The sequence below is a fragment of the Trichosurus vulpecula genome, chromosome 2 (assembly GCF_011100635.1).
Source record: "Trichosurus vulpecula isolate mTriVul1 chromosome 2, mTriVul1.pri, whole genome shotgun sequence".
NCBI classification, from domain to species: domain Eukaryota; kingdom Metazoa; phylum Chordata; class Mammalia; order Diprotodontia; family Phalangeridae; genus Trichosurus; species Trichosurus vulpecula.
Genome location: NC_050574.1, coordinates 225,889,663 through 225,911,726, shown reverse-complemented (window position 1 = coordinate 225,911,726; position 22,064 = coordinate 225,889,663). Strand labels below are relative to the sequence as shown.

The 22,064-nt window shown below is 34.6% G+C and overlaps 1 protein-coding gene across 1 annotated transcript in view; it reads right to left on the bottom strand.

Moving 5' to 3' along the window:
- The window catches only part of HAT1 (histone acetyltransferase 1), a 79,034-nt gene that overhangs the window by 2,238 nt on the left and 54,732 nt on the right, over nt 1–22,064 (bottom strand). Inside the window, exons 6-11 of the mRNA XM_036744021.1 lie at nt 20,810–20,989; nt 20,387–20,508; nt 19,782–19,886; nt 19,362–19,468; nt 14,127–14,278; nt 11,298–11,414 (exon numbers count right to left, since the gene is read on the bottom strand). Coding sequence (XP_036599916.1) covers nt 11,298–11,414; nt 14,127–14,278; nt 19,362–19,468; nt 19,782–19,886; nt 20,387–20,508; nt 20,810–20,989 — 783 coding nt within the window. The remainder of the gene's footprint in view (nt 1–11,297; nt 11,415–14,126; nt 14,279–19,361; nt 19,469–19,781; nt 19,887–20,386; nt 20,509–20,809; nt 20,990–22,064) is intronic.

Below are 22,064 nucleotides of genomic sequence, written 5' to 3'. Positions count from 1 at the left end.
ATGTAAGAAAGTTGCTTGAATGCAGGAATAGGTAGTAGCTGGAGATTTTAAACTTTTATATTTGTAAATAAGACATAAGCTTCAAGAAACAATTCAAGAAATATTAAGTATCTACTATGTGCACAGTATGCTGCTGCTGCTGCGTGTGTGTGTGTGTGTGTGTGTGTGTGTGTGTGTGTGTGTGTGTGTGTGTGTAAGATACAACATGTAAACAGATAGGTAAATAAAAGATAATTTGAGGAGGGCAAAAGCACTAACAACAAAGGAGAGCAGGAAGGGCTTCCCATAAGAGGCAAACCTGAGCTGAGCCTCGAAGTAAAAACTAAGGTGAGGAGAAAATATATTCCAGGGTTAGGAAGTAGCCTATGCAAAGGGCATGGAGAAAGATGGAGGAGTTCAGGAATAGCAAGCAGGCCAGTTCAAGCTGGAACATGGAATGTATGAAGTATGATCAGTTCTGAAATATTATGACATATACAGTCCAAAAGAACATCTCAATGTGCAAAACTGCACAATAAAACCAACAGTGTTTCCAGAAAAAAAAAAATAGGGTTATGGACAAAAACACTCAAAAAGTTCATAAAACACATAAAAACAGTTGTACAATTTTTTACAGATTAAATACTACAACAAATAGCAGCATCTGTGGCCTCCAGGTGGCAAAGTCAAGGGCTAAGGGAAAAAGGTGGCCTCAGGAGGTTGTAATTCTAGAGGTCCATGGCTATATAGGGGGAGGTAAGGAAAGTACCGTAAGAGACACACCATAAATATGGCACTTTGACTAGAAAAAGCTGAAGTTTGCTTGTGGAATTGAGTGTTGGAAGAGATGCAGCTTGTGAGTTATTGTCAGTACTATGGTTTTCTGTTCTTGATGTTTCTCACAGATGAAACAGTGGGATAAAACTGTATAAACAAACACAAAATCTGTGATATGCTTAAATCATTCTCTAATACATCAATCATACTGGAACAAATTCACATTCACAAATTCACAACATCCAAGAAGTTACAGCAGAATTGATTATAATATGAAATAAGTCTGGAAAAATACACTGGAGCCAGACTGTAAAAGGCTCTGAGTGCCAAGTTGAGGAGTCTGTATTTTATCTTCAAGAAAACAGGGAGGCATTGAAGATTCTTGGGCAAATGAGTGACAAGGTCAGCCTTGTGCTTTAGGAAGATTATTTTGACAACTGGTTGAAGAAATAGTGAAGAGGGAGGGACTGAAGGCTAGGAGAGCAATTAGAAGGACATTGCAATTTTCCACGTGAAAATGATAGGTTGGTAGTGAAAAAGTGAACCAGGTTAGTAGTCAATTGGTTAAAAAGAAGGGACTAGATGTTGTAGAGGCAAATCCCTGGATCACAGGAAGTAAGCTTAAGTGAAGGGTCCTAGGTTTATGCAAGTATACTGATACCTTAAATAGAAATGAGCTACTCTGGGCAGTAAAATTTCCAGTGAGAAGATAATGAGTTCCATTTTGGTCATTCTGGGCTTGATGTGCCCAGGGGACATCCAGGTGAAGAATAGTTATGCAAATAAGCTTAATGTTAAAAACAAAACAAAATTATGCTTTTGTATTATTAATATTTCACTTTTAGTTAATTCAGAATTACTTTTCTATTTGGAACACAAAATATTTGTGAATAAAGAAAAAATCCTACACTAATTGTAGAATGGAACAGTTGCATATTTATCTATTAACTTAGATTATTTTCCTTTAAGCTTTAATACATACATATGCCTACTCATTCCCCAATCCTCTCTATATACCTCATGCCTCAAATAAGGAAATGTGGATCTGGTCATTTTGGTTCTTAAGTCATAAAAAGATTTTTTGTTGAAATACAATTAAATATTAATCAAAATCATATAAATGAGCATATCATTCTAGAAAGTAAAAATGTTTGTAATTCTAAAAGTTCCCTTTTCTCCTTATTTTACTCTATCCACTCAAAGTGACTATTTGACAATGCAATGGTCTTATATGCCATAAATCATCCAGACACAAAGCCTTTTGTTTATATAGTAAGTACACTCCATAGGGAAGACTTATTTCTCAGTTTCCCAATTTCACCAAAAATAAGAAACCCTACCACATTTATTTTGTATTTAAAATACTTAATGGATCAATTTCTTCATTCATGGTCTCTTATCATGTGAAAATGTGTTCCCTTTAGAAACTTTAAATAAAACATGTTTTTATTCCTGTTGTACTTATTTATTCAAAAGCAATTTACTTTTTTGTGACTTTACAGTCATTGTTAGGCTCACAATCGTCACTACTGTGGCTGTTATACCAAAATTCATTTCATATAAAGAAAAGACAGTGAAGAGAAAAAAAGTATGTTTTCCAGGTTCTTGGTCAGTTTCATAAAGAAAGATCCAAAATAACAGCAGTAGTCCTACCCTATTCAAAAATACATACAAATATTTTATGGCTTGGTATATATAAGCATTGACATTAAAATACTAGAATATAATAGAATTTTTTTTTTTACGTTTGAAGTCTTCAAGGAGTTTTAATATTAAGAAATTTCTCTTTGATGAATTTCTATTAAGTATGTATACGGTCTACAGTGATATCCTTAAGATAGTAAAATTTTAAAAAAACTTTTGTAAAATGTAATATTATAATTAGCCTAAGTAACATTTTAAAGTAATTATATTTATATATCAGGTGATTATGAAATCATTACAACGTACTGACTGGTTGTTGAAATAAAAATGCCCCAACCCACCCCCCTCATAAAAGATTTTACATTTCAATTATTTGACCAACATTTTGGTACAAATCAGAAAAAAAGTAGTACAGTAAAATTTCATGTTTATATGATAGAGTGGAAAGAACACTGGCTCTGGAGTTAGAAAACCTAGGCTCAAATTCCATTTTAATGCTTAGTAGCCACGTGACCATGGGAAACTTATGACATCCTTTGGTCTGTTTCCTCAACCTATAAACCGAGGACGCTAGACTAAATGACCTCTGAGGTCCCTTCCAGTTCATGACCTATGGTCCCATGCATTTACACTGTCAAAAATATAAAAACAGTAGTAGTTCATTAAAGGACAGAAATCTTGAGCACAAAAAAAGAAAAAAACTATTATTTAAGAAAACAATGAATTTATATAGCCTGCCACTGAGTGGACCTAGTTCTAGTTCCATAAATACAGGGCATGTTCAAGGAACAGAAATGCAATGTCTGACATATTTTAATAGTAAATTAAACAGTTTTGGAAAAGATTTGCACTTTAGGAGGAAAATTACACACTAAACCTTAATGCAAAGAAAAATTAGTGCGAATGAACAGAGAGCAACATGCACTAGTATAGAGATAACAACTGGACCTGTAATTTCATGGGTTTAGGGAACTCCTAGATGAGGAAATACTACCAATAGTTGTTGGCACCTTCTCTTCAACAAGAGTGGTGACAAGGGCACTAAGAGGTTATGCAACTTGCCCAGGGTCACAGTCGGTAAGTATCAAAGAAGGGACTTGAACTCAGGCTTTCCTGGCTTTGAGGCTGGTACTCTCACCACTGCACCATTCAAGACTATATGTCAAGGTGAGACTCTCCACATCGAGACATATTCCCATTTATATGACAGGTTGTAGTAGGTAGCACACAGGGAAAAGCATCAAACAGCCAAAAGCTATGAATTCCTGCCTTGTCTCTACTACCAACTAGCTGGGACTTTGCACAAATCACTTATTCTAGTAGGACCATTTTCTTAGAAGGGAATTGAATTTGGTCATCTCCAGAGCCCTTCTAGGTTTGACACATCTCTATGCATGTGTAACATATCTGGACTGTTTCAGGAAGCTGTTAAAACTTTGTACAAACATTTATTTCTGTTGAATCAGAGTGAAGACTGTGATACCTCTATTACAGCCTCCTCCCACCATTGGCCTCATTGAGGAGAGTTGTCTACCCTGTTCTATTTTTGGGAGATTCTTGGCAAGTCACTTAACCTCTTGGTCCTGCTTCCTTATCTATAAAGTGAAAAAGCTGGACTAGATGGATTCTGAGGGCCTTTCTAACTCTAAATCTATTATTCTTTGAACCACATGAATAGAGATGCTGCAATCTCTCCAAAGGTAAAGGATTCCTCTATGCCCAACTGCAGTCTCAATACTTTGGTTTAAATTTGTTCACCTTGATTTATACCTTTATAGACATGAAAAAAAATTAGCATCATTCTCTTAAATGTTTGAATATGCCAACTAAGTCACTACCTTAAAATTTTTCTGGTAAACTCTTCCCTATAGGCACTCATTTCTATTCCTTTAATAGTTTTTGTTTCTTATGAACCTCCTCCATTTTTAAAGTGTGCTGAACAAAACTGGACAATCTTCGAAGAAGGGGTGAAATTAGTACAAAACATAATAAAATAGATTTCCTGGTTCTTACATTTCATACCTTAAAGCTGGAAGTGGCATTAGAGATTGTAGAGTTCAGTCCTCCCTGCGCAAGGAGACTAAAGCTCAGACAGGATAAATATCCTGCCTAATGCCATACAGTTAGTTGGCAGATTACACTGTAATAGTGTATATTAAGCACTTTTACAAACCCCAAAATTCTCTTAGAAATGTTGACTGTTATAATTAGTATCACCAACATAGTGGCTTTTCTGCCCCTATAATGTTACCACATAAGTAACATATTCAACTTGTAGTAAATTATAACTCAAATTGCCTTCTTCCTACTCTGTTTTGGTGGCCTTAAACATAAAAGACTACATATTTATCCTTACTGCTATCCAATTTTGTTCAGATTTTTCCAGTTGGTCCAGATTATTCAAATGTTTATTTGTCTTTAGTATCAAGTTTTAACTTAATCTAATAATCATCTAAAAATCTGAGGATTCATTGAGCTCCTTATAGGTCAACAACAAAACACTGAAAAGAAAGATGTTCCTCATGATTGACCCTTCTGGGCACAAAAGAATGACAAAAAGGGTCAATTAAAACAATCTGGGTACAATGCAGTTGTACAACTAACAAGCTAGCTGTTCATATATGTAGCAGAACAATGAGAAAGATGATGAAACGTGGATGTTAGTTGAGTTGGTTCATGAAACAGTAGGCATCTCCCCCACCCCCTTCATTAAGAGTTCTTTAAGTAAAGTTTTGATGAACATTTATTGATGATGTGTGGGGAATTCTTGTTTAGATATGGATTTTATTTAATATCTACTGAAGTTCCTTCTAACTCAACAGTTATCAATTACAAAATTTTAGAAGTAGGAAGTAATTCTAATCTCATAAAACTGTTCATTAATTTTCATATCCCCAAAATTAGCTCTAACCCAAAGAAATTTCTAAACTTACAAAAATTCTTTTAAGAATACAGATTTGTTATGTTTGGATCAGAGGACCATTTTTACCCACTTAATTATGAAGAATTAGAGAACTGAAAAGGCAAAGGATGTCAATCAACTGTGATCAGTACTTTTAAATTCTAACATTATGCAGTATCTACTTGTTTCAAAATCTTAACAAATATAAAGATATGTACTGATCATAGCAAAAGCAGAATTAAGAGAGATTAGGTTAAATTCTAAAATAGCTTTTAAGGCAATACAGTTTTTATTACCTCTAATTATATACTGTAAAGATAAAAAAGTCTAAGTTCATCTCTTTAGAGTCAAGAGGTTTCAAATTACAAGTTATTATGGAATTAGTAGAGAAGTTTTATAGGTTTTATTTAAATTAGTGTAGAGACAGGAAATAAAGGACATCACTGGTCAAAAATCCATTGAATCTGTGATTTCATCAATTCAGGTATTCCCTCCAACAATGTAAATTGTTTCATATCCAAGACTGCACCCCACCCCCCAAAATGGTTCACCTCTGTTAGTATGTAATTCTCAATTGATCTCCCCATAAAAACTCCATTGCTGTAGGGGGGTTCACACAATGAGTTGGAGTGGGGAAAGAGCTTCCTCAAATTCTCTTGATGTGGCTTGGTTAACAATGCAGAATGTAGGCTGGACATCCATTATACTTCACTTTCACTATATGACTGGATCATCCTTCTTTTCATACATTACTCTGAGGACACCTTTTATATAACTTCTTTAATATCATTACTTGTTGATAATATAGCCAGTTTGCATATGCCATGCACTTTTCTGTTATAACTTGTAGTCATACAACATCATGAGAACAATATTGGTATTAAAAAGATAAGCCTTTATTTAAGGGAAAACTTTGGAATTATTAAAAGGACTCTGACATTTCCCCAAGACAACTCTGCTCTTTCCTCCTATAATCTTAGGTTGCATTAAAGATACAGTGTACAGAACAAGGAGGTGATAGTCCTAGGCTGCATTAAAAATACAGTGTACAGAGCAAGAGGCTATATAGTTCCACTGTACTCTGCCTTAGTCAGACCAGATAACGGAAGATTGTCTAATTCTGGCCAATACATTTTAAGAAAGACAATGACAAACTGGAATTTAACTAATTTAGGGTAACCAGGACAGTGAGAGGATCCAACGATGTTCCATAGGAGAACTGGTTGAAAGTACAGGGGATGCTTAAAGGAGAATACAGGTGGCTATGATAGCTTTTTTCAAGCTGTCATGTGGAAGAGAGAAAAGATTTGTTTTGCTTTATTTCAGGTCAGAACTTGGAACAATGGGTAAAATATCCACATTTAGTACAGTGTGGGGTGAGAAACAGATTTGGGAGCTTCCTTCCTTATGTCTTACCACCTCCAGTTCTGCCACAAACCAATTCTGGCTACAAAGAACTCATGGTGCTTGGGGAGAGGAAGGAGGGCAATGGAGGGGAGATGAGGTGGCAGACAAAGTCAGGCAGCAAGATGTAATAGAAAACACTGCACTGTGGTTGGTGAAAGGTCTAATTATAGTCCTTCCCCCAAACTAAATTGATAGTAAGTTGTCTAGAACAAGAGCATACTAGGTTTTTTTTTTTAACTATCATAACCTCATATTGAGCTTTCCATACAGTTTAAACCCCCAGGTCTTTCTCACATGAGATCTAGCCATATCTCCCTCCACCCACCATACCAGGCCTGAACTACACCAATGACTCCTAAGCTTATTTTTTAATCATGTACTGCTATCAGCAAAAAATGTTTTAAGCACATACCCCAATATGTGTATAATTACTGATCACACACACACACACACAAAATTATAAAATTCATCATTCTTCAAGACGGATTGAACTCTAACATACCTCCTCAGATAATTTCTCATCCCAGCTGCAGGCCTTCTTCATTCCCAAGTCCCTCTACCTCTTTTCAGCGTCTTTTAATGTGTTGTCTCCCCATTAAACTGTGAGCTCCCTGAGGGCAGGGACTGTCTCTCCCGTGCCTTTCTTAGCACAGTGGCTGGCACACGTTGTTGTTTTGTTTTAGTCATGTCCAACTCTTTGTCACCCCACTTGGGGTTTTCTTGGCAGATACTGGAATGGTTTGCCATTCCCCTTTCCAGCTCATTTTATAGATGAACCACTGAGGCAAACAGGGTTAGGTGACATGCACCCAGGGTCACACAGTTGGTAAGTGTCTGAGGCCAGATATGAGTTCATGAAGGTGAGTCTTTCTGACTCCAAGCTCAGTGCTCTATCTATTTTGCCACCTAGCTGCATCTGGCACACAGTAGGCACTTAATAAATGTTTATCAACTCTTAACTCTATTTGATCCTAGAATCATAAGGAACCACTGAATAGAATCATATGGTCAGACTTGCCAGAATCTAAAGTTGACCATTCCCTTTCTCCTGCACACTCTCTCCACACTAAGCTGTTGTAGCACTGCTTTCATCTGGCTTCCTTTCTAACTGTTTGATCACTTCTTACTAGTCCTGTCCCTTAACTGTAGATGACTCCTAAAGCTCTGTCCTAAACCCTCTTTTTTTTTTCCCCTACACTTTTATCAACTCCTAGGTTCAATTATCCTCTCCAGAGAGATAACTCCTAAACTTATACATCCAACTCTAATCTCTCTCCTGAGCTCCTGTTCCATATCAATTGTTTTGTGGACATTTCCAATTGGATATTCCACAAGAATCTCAATGAGCTTCAGTTTGATCATGCTTAATTTATCTTCCATCCTAAATTTGTTTCTTCTAACTTCCTTGTTTATATTGAAAGCCTCATCATTTTTCTAGTCATCCAGATTCATATGCTGAGTCATCCACAACTCTAGTTTCCCTTCCTGTTATCCGAACAGTCACCAAGTTTTGCTGTAAAGGCTGAATTGATATTTCTTCAATCTTCTTTTCACTTTTTTTGGCCACCACCTTAGTTCAGGCCATTATCACCGCTAACCTGGACTACTACACTAGCTACCTAATCAATCTCCCTGTCCAATTACTCTTTCCAAGCCATCCTCCCACACAGCTGCCCAAATCGTTATAGGTCTGATCATATCACTCTGCTGTTCAAGACTCCTCAGATTGACATTTGTGTCTTTTTAATCTGGTTCTAAGCCTACCCTTCTAGAGATTTAATTCACAATACTTCTTTTTCACGCATACTGTGACCTAGCCAAAACAGACTAGTTGCTATGCCCCAAACTCAGAACTCTATCTCTTGCCTGTTTGTCTTTTCACAGGTTATCCCACATGCCTAGAATATACTCTCTCTTCACCTCTACAACTTGCACCTTCAAAGCTCAATTCAGATGCCATCTCCAATGGGAAGTCTTTTATGGCCCCCTTAGTTGTTAGTGTTCTTAACCTCCTACAATTATACTGTCCTTAATTGTTTGAGCAAATATATCACCCCAGCAGAATGTAAGCTACTTGTGGGCAAGGATTATTTTAGTTTTGTCTTTATAATCCCCAGTACCTAGCACAGCACTGTAGGCCTTTAATAAATGGCTAAATGAAGAAACATTAATGCCACTGGTGATTTTTAACTTACAACTGCTGGTGGGACAAATGCTCTCACACTGTTAGTTGGTGCCTGTCTTTAACTACTTGTTTTTTTCTCCTCTCTTCTTTAGGGTAGGCCTTTACACAGCATTCCTCTCTGCCACTATTACTCGATCTTCTTGCAACTCAGAAAGAGAAAAGAGAAGAGAAGAAGTACCTGCCATATGCCAAGACCCAGGGGAGAGTTTTCCCAAGTCAGCCCAAAGCTCCTGGGGCAATTAAATTATTCATTTTTTTTCTAGCTGATCTGATTGGTCTGCTTTTTTATTTTTCCAAGTTGCACAAAATGGTTCAGAGCTTGCCTGGAGCAATTTTTTCATCCTAACTCCTTGCAGGAAACTTCTCATAGAGGCCAAACCTTCTTCCTCTTCCTCTTAACCTATAAACATTTAAACACACAATGAAATTTCAAAGACCTGTTTTTAAAACAAAATCACAGTGCTTCTCACTCTGTTTCTTGGCTCTCCACTACTCAGAGCTATCCTTCTGCAGGTTCTGAAGTAGACCTTTCAGGCATCATAAAAGGTGAAATTCAAAGCCACCTTTAGCTAAGCTCTCTGCACTTTTAGGAGCAACATCAAAAGAGAAACACTCTAGATCTTAAATCAACCAAGCTAATTTCAAAAGGTTACAATACACGTGTCAATATATAACTAACTTTAGCTAAATCCTAAGGTTATACTAAACTAAGTTATTCTGAAATACACTTGGAAGAATTGCAATAAAGTAGTTCTTAGATGCTCTTTATGTATCTACTTTTAATTAAGCTAGTGAATAGAAGTTATAACTCCCAGAAGTGATACTCAATAGTAACACCCTCTACGCTATGAATAATCAGAGCCAAATATTCATACAAAGGCAACTAAGATTCAAAACTGTCATAAACAGAAAAATTATGCATGTACTCAGATCAGACCAGTTCTTTGCCAAGCACCATCATGGCAATTCTTCAGTCTTTCTGATGGGGTGCGTAGACCCCAGTCCTAGGACCACATCTGTCCCCAGCCCAAAGATCCTATCAATAACTCAGGAGTAAGACCAGTGAGGCAAATCTCTCCCTGTTACAAGAACAAGCTGCCCTCTGTAGAATTCCCCCTTTATGAACAGGACTATCTTGTATCAGTAGAACTGTCATGTACTGATTGCCACAGTTACCATGTACAATTCAGAAGGCAAGCTATAGACATTAACTCCCAAGGCTATCTTGTTACATATATAACAAACCAAAACCACAACCCTTAGAAGGACACTGCCTCCGTCTCCAGCCATGCCAGTAGTGAATGATGCCTGTGCCCAAGGTACAGAAACTGTATGTTCACCACCTAGTTAGTATACTTGGCACACAATGTACTAAGTGTTTATCACTCCTGTTACGTTGTGAGTTCCCTAAGGGGCTCTGCCCACTATACAGATTTACAATAAACTTTTTGCTACTTCGCTAGCAGAGTGTTGAGTCCAATAATTCTTTCCAGATAACTCTGCCTTGTACCTCAATAGTTTTGGAGTCCCTGTACCCCTAAAACCATATCATTTCTAGTTGCTCCAATGATGCCAATTTTTTTTCACCTTCTTCACCTTGCCACAACTTCCATATATAGAAGGGGAAAACTCTGAGTTTAGAGGTGGAAGAGGAGTAAAGGCAGAAAAAACAGGCAAAAGAGGGCAGAAACATGGGACAAAAACATGGGACGAAAGGCCACCTTATAGTTACAGTGGTAGAAAAGGGTGCCATTAATACAGTAAGAAAAAAACATACTAAATAGGAAAAACGTAGAAGATAAGAAGGTAGAAACAGGTTTGACCACATTCTGGTGTTTAAGATTTTCCGTGATGCACAAAAGTGAAAGAACAAGCTGCTATGTGAAATTTATCCTAACGACAGATAGTTTAACTAATGAGGATAGTTTATCTATCGTTTCAGTAAAAAAAAATTTTAAATTAAAAGTAGTAGTAGAGAAATTTATATCATTCTAGAGCTTTTCCAGGCAAGTCAAATAAAAGTAGCAGGATGGTTTAAACCTTGCTATAAATGGCATCCAATAATACTTCCTTCTTGGCTTTTAATTTAAATATCGAATTTTTGTTATTGTTCAGTCATTTCAGTTGTGTCCAACTCTTCATGACCCCATCTGGAGTTTTCTTGGCAAAGATACTAGAGTGGTTTGCCATTTCCTTCTCCAGCTCATTTTAAAGATGAGGAACTGAAGCAAACAGGGTTAAGTGACTTGGCCAGGGTCGCACAGTTAATATCTAAGGTCAGATTTGAAATCACGAAGATGAGTCTTCCTGACTCCAGGCCTGGCACTCTATTCACTGTGCCACCTAGATTCCCCAAATAGTGAATAGGACATAATATTTCAAGATGATTGAAACTAATTATACCTTATATGGACCAATTAATCTTCTTTTTATGTCCAGTCTATAGCCTCTGGATTGTTCAGCATCACCCATGTCAGTCACACGTAATCGGAGAATTTCATAAACTCGCCTAGCATGTTGCTGATAAATTAGACAAAAGAAAACACATTGTGAATTTTAAAAATTCTTGAATACGCACATACTCTCAAAGATTCATTACCTAATTTAAAAGTTAATGCTGTTCTTAAAGAAACTTGGAATTTGCTATATTGTCTATTCTTCCATTAAAGTTACAGCAAAGCCACATTAAAATAGAACCAATGTGAAAACATGGAATTAGGTAGCCAATACTTTACCTTTAGTCTGTATAAAGCAAAACAAAACAACAAAAACAAACCCCAATCTAGTGTAAACAAAATTTCCAAAGTCTTACACTACTTAAAGAGCTATCATTTACATACCATTGTACTTATCACATAACTTTTAAAGCAAATCTCTCCTGACTTAAGTTTTTAACACTATTTGTTAAGCTACTTATTTAAAAGCAATAAAAAATGATCAGCACATGTTTCAAAGCAGAATCAGAACATTCTCCTTTACAAGCTAACACTCCTCTGGGGAGTCCCCATTACTGTCACAAAACTGCCCCCACTCCAAGTCTAATTGTGAGTGCTCACAATACAGGTTCCACTGTAAGTAGGTGAAATGGTCAATTTATTTTGAAAATATAACATTAAAAATTACCAAATTTTAAAAAACAAAGACACTTGTCCTTTTTGTTTCCACTACCAAAATGTTTGAGATCATTTTTAATAAAAGAAAACATTTTCTCTTTAAAAACTAACATAATAAATATCTACAACAGGGCTTTTCAGCATCTCTCATTCTGTGTTAACTGTGCTAGCAATGATGGAACAGAAGGCCAACCAATTTGGGGATGAATTTCTTATAATATCTAGAAATCAAGTCCTGAACTAGGAAGGTTTGACAAGACTAGCCCAATTTAGGTTTCAATTTATTGTTGAGGATTTATTTAATGACAGATCATTTTGGAAAAAGAAAACATAAACAGGAATATTTTACTAAAAATTCTCTAAGAGTCCATATGAAGTCAAATCTATGTATTTACATAATGCTAGCTTTTTATCTAATCCTATTATAAGTCTTCAACATCAAACTTAACATATACTATAATACATATTATATATTATATTCTCTATTCCTATATTTCATCTAACTTCTTAGGTTCTCCTGAATTATCATGGTAGCTCCATCTTGCCAAGGATCTTTCCTGATTAATTTCAGCTGATGCACTATAGCCTTCTTGCCCTCCCTGCAGCCAAATACGTATATAAGCAGAACCATGTTTCTTCTTTCTTGGTTATTTTACTATCCCTTGTCTTTGAAGAGTACTGCCAGGACCACTCAAATTAACAAGCTAATGGGTCTATAATAACCTTTCTAGTAACCTCCTAGAGGACAAGGCTTACTTACAGTAGACTGAAAAGCACTAGTCTAAAGAACAGTAATAGGTTGTATATGATCAATCTTTCAATCTAAAATTTCCTTGCACATTATGAGCAAATAAAAAAACAACTCTAAGGTTCTCAAATCTGCAAAATGAAAAAAATTAATAATATATGAATTACCCTATTAACCACATATATTTGTCTTTAAAAACCCCAACCACATTCAATTATTCTCTCACACTAATTATGGACTCGAGAAGATTCAGAAAATTAATAACATATTAGAGGTGCAACTATTAAGGCAGATATTTATATTTGCATATTTTAATGGAAGCCTGTAATAAATTATTCCTTATTTTCTCATGCAGTAATTGCCTCCTCAGAACCCTAACAGCCATTCTTTATTCCTTCCAATGCCAAGGTCCTTTAAATAGTTAAACACTGAATTGAAAAGAGTTTTAATTTTCTAAGTTTATGTCCACAAAGGTTTCTAGACTGTGTTTTATGGTGTATTTGCTGCACACCACACCCAGTTATACAAAATGGGGACTTCATTGACTAATAGCTAATCAACAGATGCCTAAAAAAGTTTCCTTGTATAGGACAAAAATCAACACTTTAAAACAAGGATGAAAGAGGAAGAAAAACCCAGGCAGTTCCCATGCTAAAACATCATTGTTCATTTCTACACTAATGTATTCATTGCAAAAATGTTAGTTTGCTTTCATATTGACAAAGACTAAAAATGATTCTCATTAAATTGTCAAGCCTAAACCAAATTTAAATAAGTTAGCTATTTTAAAACAGAAGAAAAATAATTAGGAAATCATAGGGGGAAAAAAACTTTTTTTGATCACTGAATCACATTCATTTCTTAAATATTTGCATGTTTCTATGAATGATGAAGGCATGATACCATTATACTTTATGAACTAGTGTTCATAACCACTTCCTGAAGGAAATAGTATGTGAAAGCTATGTTGTTGCTTTGGGATTTTTTTGGAGGATGAATACGTTGGTACTGGGAAGAATTTAAATTATCCTTTTACTTTAGTAGTTTAGAAAGCATTTTCAAGGTGATATCTCTTAGAAGGGACAAAGAATTCTGAAGTATATATTTTAAAGTACAAAGGAGGTCCCCAGCTTCTGCTCCAAGTCCTTCACACCTAAGCAGAGGCATAAATGGTATCATAAACTTAAGACATCTCTTAAACCATTCTTTCTTGCTTATCTAGCTGTGTTTTGTAATATTTAAAGTTTATACTACAATTGCTGAAGTATACCAGTCATGGCCAACAAATATTATATATTAACCAATATTTTGTTATATCTTTATCAACATCTAAATATAAATTTTTTTTGCTTACATTATAATTTAAAATACCTTGTTTATTTTGAGCTTCTGTTGTGCCTCTGTCACCATATCTTGAGTGAATCCTTGCATTAACTTGTCTGGTGAAAAGCAAGGCAGATCTTGGCAAAGCTTCACAAGGACAAAATCTCTTAGTTTCACATAGTTTTCAGATGGATCTTCAGCTAAGGAAATAAAATCAAAATGACAACATACCCACTCAAAATAATTTCTTTTTATTTTGAACGATAAATACATAGTCTAGTTTAAAGGTTCATAAGAATTTATGAAAGGCATAATGTAATTGGTTTTTGAAATGCTTCTTACAAACTAGAATTGTGTTTAAGCAGCAAAAGTTCCCAACTTAGCCAAATATTAGAACTGAAATCCTTTCTTTATAGATCCATGTAATACTTATGACCTAAGTGTTAGTCTTTTAAAATACTACCTTATGTCATACTGCTGTCACAAGTAGTCTCAGTTTTCATATTCATGGGACTAAAAACATAAAAGACACACACCAAGTAGACAGACATAGAACAGCCATTTCAGAGGCAGCCATTCACTAATACATGCCAAATAAGCCAATTAATTTTAGATTCTGTAATGTACATAGGAGAAAAGTTGGTTTACTTTTGTTTGATCTCATAGCACTGACCTGCTTATGACTACATTTAAAATATAAAAAACTATCCCATAAAAATTGTCAAATTTAAAAAAAAACAAAACAGTTCTATTCAGCATAGGAAAACAATTATTTAAAGATGACAAAGTAATGACATAATAGCACAGGAAAAATTGTATTATATTGGAATGTGAGTATTGACCACATGGAAAACATATTTCCTCCAGTTTGGTGGCTAGCACACATCTGGCATTCAGCTTAATAATACATTCACATCAAAGATTTCTATGCTTAAAGAAGATAACATGGCAATCTTTCAATTTCTTTCCAACACAAATGTATAATACAGCAATATCTCAACTACCTCTCTCTAATTCACAGAATTACTGATTTACATGTTGTTATATAGTTACATCTTCACAGTGCTCTCTGAAAACTGGCACTATGAAACATTTCAGCTTTATATATCACTCCATCTTTTTCTCTTTCCCAAATAAAGGCCCACAAATTGATCGTTCTATCTGTTATCTATTTTATTATACTTAGCATTACGTTTAAGAGTTGTTTTTCTTTTTACTTTGTTTCTTAGTTCTAAAAAAAAGAATGAAAGGTATTTTTCAAATGTGCTGCTATAATCTGCACTCATGTCTAAAATATATTTATATCAGCCTATGAGCCATGATCTTCCCCTAACAGATTATGAAAAATTTGGAGTCTGAACCAGTAGTCAAATAAAAAAGGGTAGAATTTTGATCATGCAATCACATGCTAAAAAAAAACCTGTATCAGCTACTGTCACAAGCATGTGAGGTTTTTATTTTCACTAGCATAAAAACTTTAAAAGGTATGGGAGCTGGGGATCTGAGATAAGTAGGAAAGAAGGAAAAGGGAAGGTAGAAGAAAAGAAATAGCAGTTTCAGAAGAAGTTCCTCCAAGTGCCAAGTTAACTCCATGAACTTCAACATCAAGTTATGTAAATTCTAAAAGTTTATAAAACAATGTATATGTATATTATATATATAGCCAAAGAAAACTATTGAAGGGCACACATACTTAAATGCTTGGGGGTTCCCTATTTTTTTGTGTTTTACTTATGATGTGCTTTTCAATCATTCCCAATTCTACAAGTTTTAAATTTCTTTTATTTGATTCTAGATACTAGCTTTCTTATTCTAATATTCCCTTCTTCCAGGTCACATTCTTTATTCCATATTTACTGACAAAGCATCATCTACCATCCCAAAGAACTATAAACATTTGTGAAGATTAAAATTCTAGAAAGTTCTTATTTTTAATCCTGCCCCTCCTCTTCCTAGCCCTTATGCTCCCACTCCTGGTCTTCAGGCAGTACATAGTTCATTTAAGGTTATCTGTGTAATACGTGTTTGTTAACTGACTATTTTAGACTATAGTGGACAAAGACCAAATGAGGTTATTTTAAACTTTTAGAGGAGTTCCTAAAAGAGGACCTTATATACAAAAGCATGCAGTAAATATCATCAGACCATTCTTCTGGAGAAAAAGAGAATTCAAATTCCACCACAGGCACGATGAATATAGCAAGGTCAAAAACAATATTAGAAACAAAAGTGACTTTTAAAAAATCTTCAGCATTTCCCAAAGTAACATTTCAAAACTGTCAAGATAAATCCTTTTTATTTTCTTATTGGAAATAAACATGAAAGAAAAGTATGGCCAGGCAAAGAAATACAGAAGACCTGTTAGTAAAGCAGTCTGGTTCTTGAAAGCGAAACTAGACTGTCAGCTGGCCTATAGGCAACAATTAGCAGTTTAAAAGAAAATTTGCATTTGCTCATGATGTATTCAATCCACTAACCACTAAACCTTCCCTATAAATACACCAACCAACTCTAATGGAGAATGATAACTTCAGATGAGAATTAAATAACAACAAAAATATTTGATCCAAATGAGAAAAAAAAGGTAGAACTATTCCAAGTTTTTCTAAGATTGCTTGCATATGTTATATACCTTACTTTTAAAATGTAAATAGTGACTTAAGATACAGATTTCTCAACATAAAATGTTTTGTCCATTGCCATGTAAGTTCTGAAAAGTGGCATGGAAAAAAGCAAGTAAGACTAAATGTAACAAAGAGAAAAGAAGCATATTTATCAAAAAGAAAATCTGATGTAACTAGGAGCAACTAGGAATCCACTAGATATCTCATAGAAATGTGGAACATGTTTAAAAATATTTATCTCGAGCGAAATTTTAAAACTGAAAAGTATGTCATATTCTCTTCTTCAATTTTCATACAATTGAAAGGTCACCTTAAACTATGCAAATAATCATTACTATTTTAGCTTAAAATAAGCCCTCATAGGCTGATTGCATTTCAGATGTGGCTCGAAAGGGCCATGCTGCCTCTCAGATTTTTTTAAACTCTCTGTAACTAAGGGTAAAAGTGTTAGCCTTAGTGAATTTGCAGTACCTCCTGACCCCAACAATTTGGCATGTCTCTTTTTATCAGTTGCTTTAGTGCCAAAGAGATAAGCAATATATTAATAATGAAACATGCTAAAATACAGATTTTTACAAGGTTCATCAGGATATGCATTAGAAGACAGGGTCAAAGTTTAAATTTTTACAAGTTAAAACTATAACACTTAACAATATAAGTGCTCAGTTATAATAAAAAAAAAGCTTCTTCTTAATGAAATATGAGATAGGAAAATGATATATTAGGAACAGGGAAATAAGATGAAAGCACAAATTAACCAAGCATAAAAAATTTAAATGTAGTATTCCAAAAAGCTCTAAAATATGAAGTTCTTGAACAATAAAGGGATTTCTAAAGGGCAAATATACTTATATGATAATGTTACTGGTGAAGGAGACAACTTTTATTCTCATATCAAATTTTATTCCTATCTTCAATTTGTACTTTAATATCAAGGGAGACATAACCAATTATTTTATATGTTATTCTACTTGTAAAAATGCTTGTCTAACTCAGAAGATATAGTGGGTATTCACAAGAGTATCTGTGGTGAACAGACATCCTTAAAATGAAGATGTTACACACTATAAAATACTTTTTACATTATTTTTATTCTAACACAGGCATGAGATGTAATGCAAATATCTATTTTCTAGAATGAAGATGACTTAACAACAAAGTCACCAAGAGCAAATTTTAGCTAACATAACTGTATAAAATTGGAGCACCAGACCTAGACACAAAGATATATTCTGAGATTCAGAATCCATTGATGGTCAGTAAGATCTCATTTTAGTGAGTATAGCAGCTCAAATCAATAGTCTTTAACAAAAGATAGCAGATTAAAACTGCATCAAATCATTGAGTCCAACAACATAAGCAAACCAGAAGGATGGTTATCCATTTAAAATCAACCGAAGCAAATTATTATAGTTTATGCTTCGATTCTTTATTGTTTTAGTGAATTCTCACTTAGCAAATACATCTAACTTTCAAACTTTCATTAAATCCTTGCCTGTGTCCCAACTTTGAATTCCATCTATCTTAGTAGCTACAATGACAGCACGATGAAACAAGTCATCTCACTTTTGAGCTCCTTGTTGAAACTGCATGTTTTCAAGTAGGTTATTCAAAATGGCAAATTTGAATTTGTTTCAGAGTAATTTTAATTTATTTTAGATTAAAAGTAAGCTCTTCTTATCATATGGTGCTGAGGCTTTCTTGTAAATGACATGAAGTTCTAGAACATATAAAAATAAAAGGGTTTGACTGGATTTCCAAGGATCCTTTCAGCTTTCGAACTATTATATTCTATTTGTGAAAATGACAAATAGCTGGTTTCCATGGCCCAATAATTCATCACCTAGTGGCCAGCAGCTGGAAGAGCATTTTACATTTTTTTTTAAAGTTATTTTTTCACAGTTTAAATAGCAATTTATATCTTTGGCAACAATTCCATGAACTGCAGAAAAAGAGTAAAGCTGCATCATTTCACTTCAGGTTAAGTTAGTTGCATTATTCCAACCTGTCATTGCTCTTCAATTTTCATGACATTAACACACTGCGTGAATAGAAGAATCCAATAGATGAAATCACAGATTAAAGAGTCAAATCTTTCTTTCATTAGTCATTCTAGTCATAGCATTCTATGGGTAGCTAACAGATTGATGTTCACATCATGTAGTGACTCTGCAGTTCACTCATTCCACTACTTTCTTATTAAGTGGCTTTATATCTTCCCCAAAATTATAAAAACATAATGAAAGGAAAATGAAATACTCATAAAAGTTATTAATAATTTACAAACTTATTAAATTTCTATCACATTCAAAATAACACTTCATGATTTCAACAAAGGAGGAAGTACACAAAACAGATATTGAAAAACTAAACTTTTCCAAGAATATTATGACTAAATAAAAAGTACAATCCATTTCAATGTAATAAAAATGAATTGTGACCTTGGGAAATCCTTTCTATTAAAACACTCTACATAGATAGTTAAAAAGATACAACCATTGCCCCCTAGGAGCTTACAATCTAAAATGTCCTACATAAGCCATGGTAGCAGCCGAAGTCTTAATTCGATTGTGATAAATAAATAACACAAAAGTTAGCCACTTAAAGTAGAAATTTTTTCAGCAACTTAATCTGAAAGTGAGAATAAAGATTTACATACCTGTAATATCAAGAACTATAGGAGAAGAAATGTAATATCTATGAACTGTTTCAAAAAGTTGGGCACCATGGCCTTCACCTTGAAATGGAGGCAATATCAACATCTGGCTACAATACAGAAATAAATTATTTTTAAATTTAAAATAAAAAAAGGTAACATCTGAAATCTGAAATCAGTTTTATATGATGAACAACTTTAAAAGTACCATAAAATCATGGAAACATTATCTCCAAAAAATGTTAGATAATCAAAACATCTTCCCTATTGTTTCAAAGGGCACAATGAAATAAATCAGTGCATACACACTGGATAATGGTGATTTTTTTTAAACAAATCAACACCATTATAACAAGTATTGGAAACTTCAGCAGTTCCCTCTTCTGAAATAAAAGACAAGGCACGTGTTACACTGCCAATTACCTTACACGTGGCCGGGTTTTGTCTGGGTACACATAGTAATTATAGACTGTCATGTAGCCTACGGTCGCAAAGAGCGTAGCTCCATCCTTATTATACTTCTCAAATCTGCAGATAAAACAGAAAGCCAAGCAGGTCAATTACAGTCGCGCTCCCATGCAGTGTCCATTTTCTTTTCCATTCTCTGACTGAATTTTCAGTGTCAGCAAGCTACTCTGTGAGGGCCCAATGGATACACCTGCTATGTTCTGAATGTACAATTCACTTAATTGGTGTGCAGCAACTTGGATAAATCAGACCTCTTTACATCACTTCAGTGCACTTGCCTATTATAAAGATGAATAGGTGGCAAGTAAAAGAAAACACAGGCAAAGCTCATTTTACTGTTTAAGCCTACATTCAGGGCTCTAACGGACAACAGCATTTAATTCAGCTCTATTCTCAAGATCTCCCAAAGCATAATGAAGGAAAACTCAAGCCTGATAAACAATAGTTTTTCTTTCCTGGGAAAAATATCATTATACTGTCCCAATAATTGGCCCGCCACAATTAAAATGCAGGCTTTGTGGAGGTAATAAGGTCTACTGTTGCTTTAGAACTGTACTTACACTAGAAAGTAGTTCCATCTTTCATCATCCACGTCAATAAAGCTAGCAGTTTCAATAAACCACATCAAAAAGGTCTGAAGCCTTTCATGATATTCTCGAAAGCCTGTACATGTCATGTCAGCCTAGGGAAAAAGCCAAGAAAAGTCAGGTGAAACTCATCACAGAGGTAAGTGAAAGTCTGTAGAACACAAAACTGTCCTGTGGGAAAATGTCTAGGAGCAGAATGCTCTGATTAAGATGTGTATACACCCACACACCCACACACCCACACACTCTGAAAAGAACTTTTTTTTTTCCAAATGATAAGAGCTATAATCTGCAAGCAAGAAAGATCACTGAAAATAAACCAAATACTGGATGCAACCTTCAGCAAATTAAATAAGTGTCAATTTATGCTAAAGAAATATCTAGTTTTGTTCTTACCTTGTATATTTCGTAGGTAATGTTTTCTCCTGCTTCTTTATTGTGAACTGAGTATGTATGGAGTAATGTTCCAAAGGGCTTAAAATTAACTTCTTTTTCCAACAATGAAATAAAATCATCTGTGTTTGTACAAAATCCTGGAGGAATGATTTCTCTAATTTTGCTCTCAACATCATCTGCCTAAGGATTAGCCATTAAAGAGGAATGGAAAAAAATTAAAATCAACACTTTGCCTTAATATTTAGCTGAAAACATTCAAAACCTTTAAAGCATATGTAGGACTCACGAGACCATGTAACTTCAGCTCATAATTATATAATTGAAAGCAAGTGATATAAACATGTAGTGAATTGAGGAGATTGTTATGTATAAGAGCATCTAGTCATACCTAAAACCACAATGATTTTGTCAAACTGGTCTCAAGTAAGCACAGAAAATACTGAAATTTAATAAAGGGAGGTCAGATAGCCACTGCAATATTTTTTCTGGTTTTGCAGTTATGAATACAATATGATTGATGCTGCCTTTACTCTTATATAGTCTTTGAAGTTTACCAATTTTAAAAGTTTGGAAATTGTGCTACATAGGAAGAGACCAACATGTTTCTCTATTCAAGAAAGGGTTGCCTTCAGCAGTGGGATAAAGCTAATGACTGGGCAAATGAATAGGAATCTCACAATGAAGAAGGGGGGGGGGGGCGGCAGCTCTCAACGCCCCCATACATAAAAAAATTAAGGGTTTTTGAAGAGATTTAATACAAGAAATTTCCAATACAGTTATTTGAGAATATCAGCATTTTGGAAATATATACACTAGTATAATAAAAATATGTACATATATTTGTGTAATTTCTATAGACTTAGATTTATGGAAAGAGAAAAAGCAAGTCTTAACAAAATTAAATTCAGAGATTAAAATTACCCTTGTTAAACAACTCTGGTGAATGTTCAGACTATCAGCTGAGCAGACTTCATAATCCTTTTCAAAACCCCAAAAGACCACTTGATTGAATACATTTACTACTTCTCTTTAACCATGAATATTTGATGAAGTCTCACAATAAAGTATTACTGCTTCTCACCAGGCAATAAAACTTAATGAATTGGTCTCAACTTAACAAAACCTTACCCCTCAATACAGTCCCTAAAAGCCTGACATTACATTCAACAAAATGAGCTTGCATTCTATTCAAACTTTTTTCTGAACAATGAGGCCAGGTTTTTACTTAATGGAGTTTGCCGTGAGTTCAGCTGTA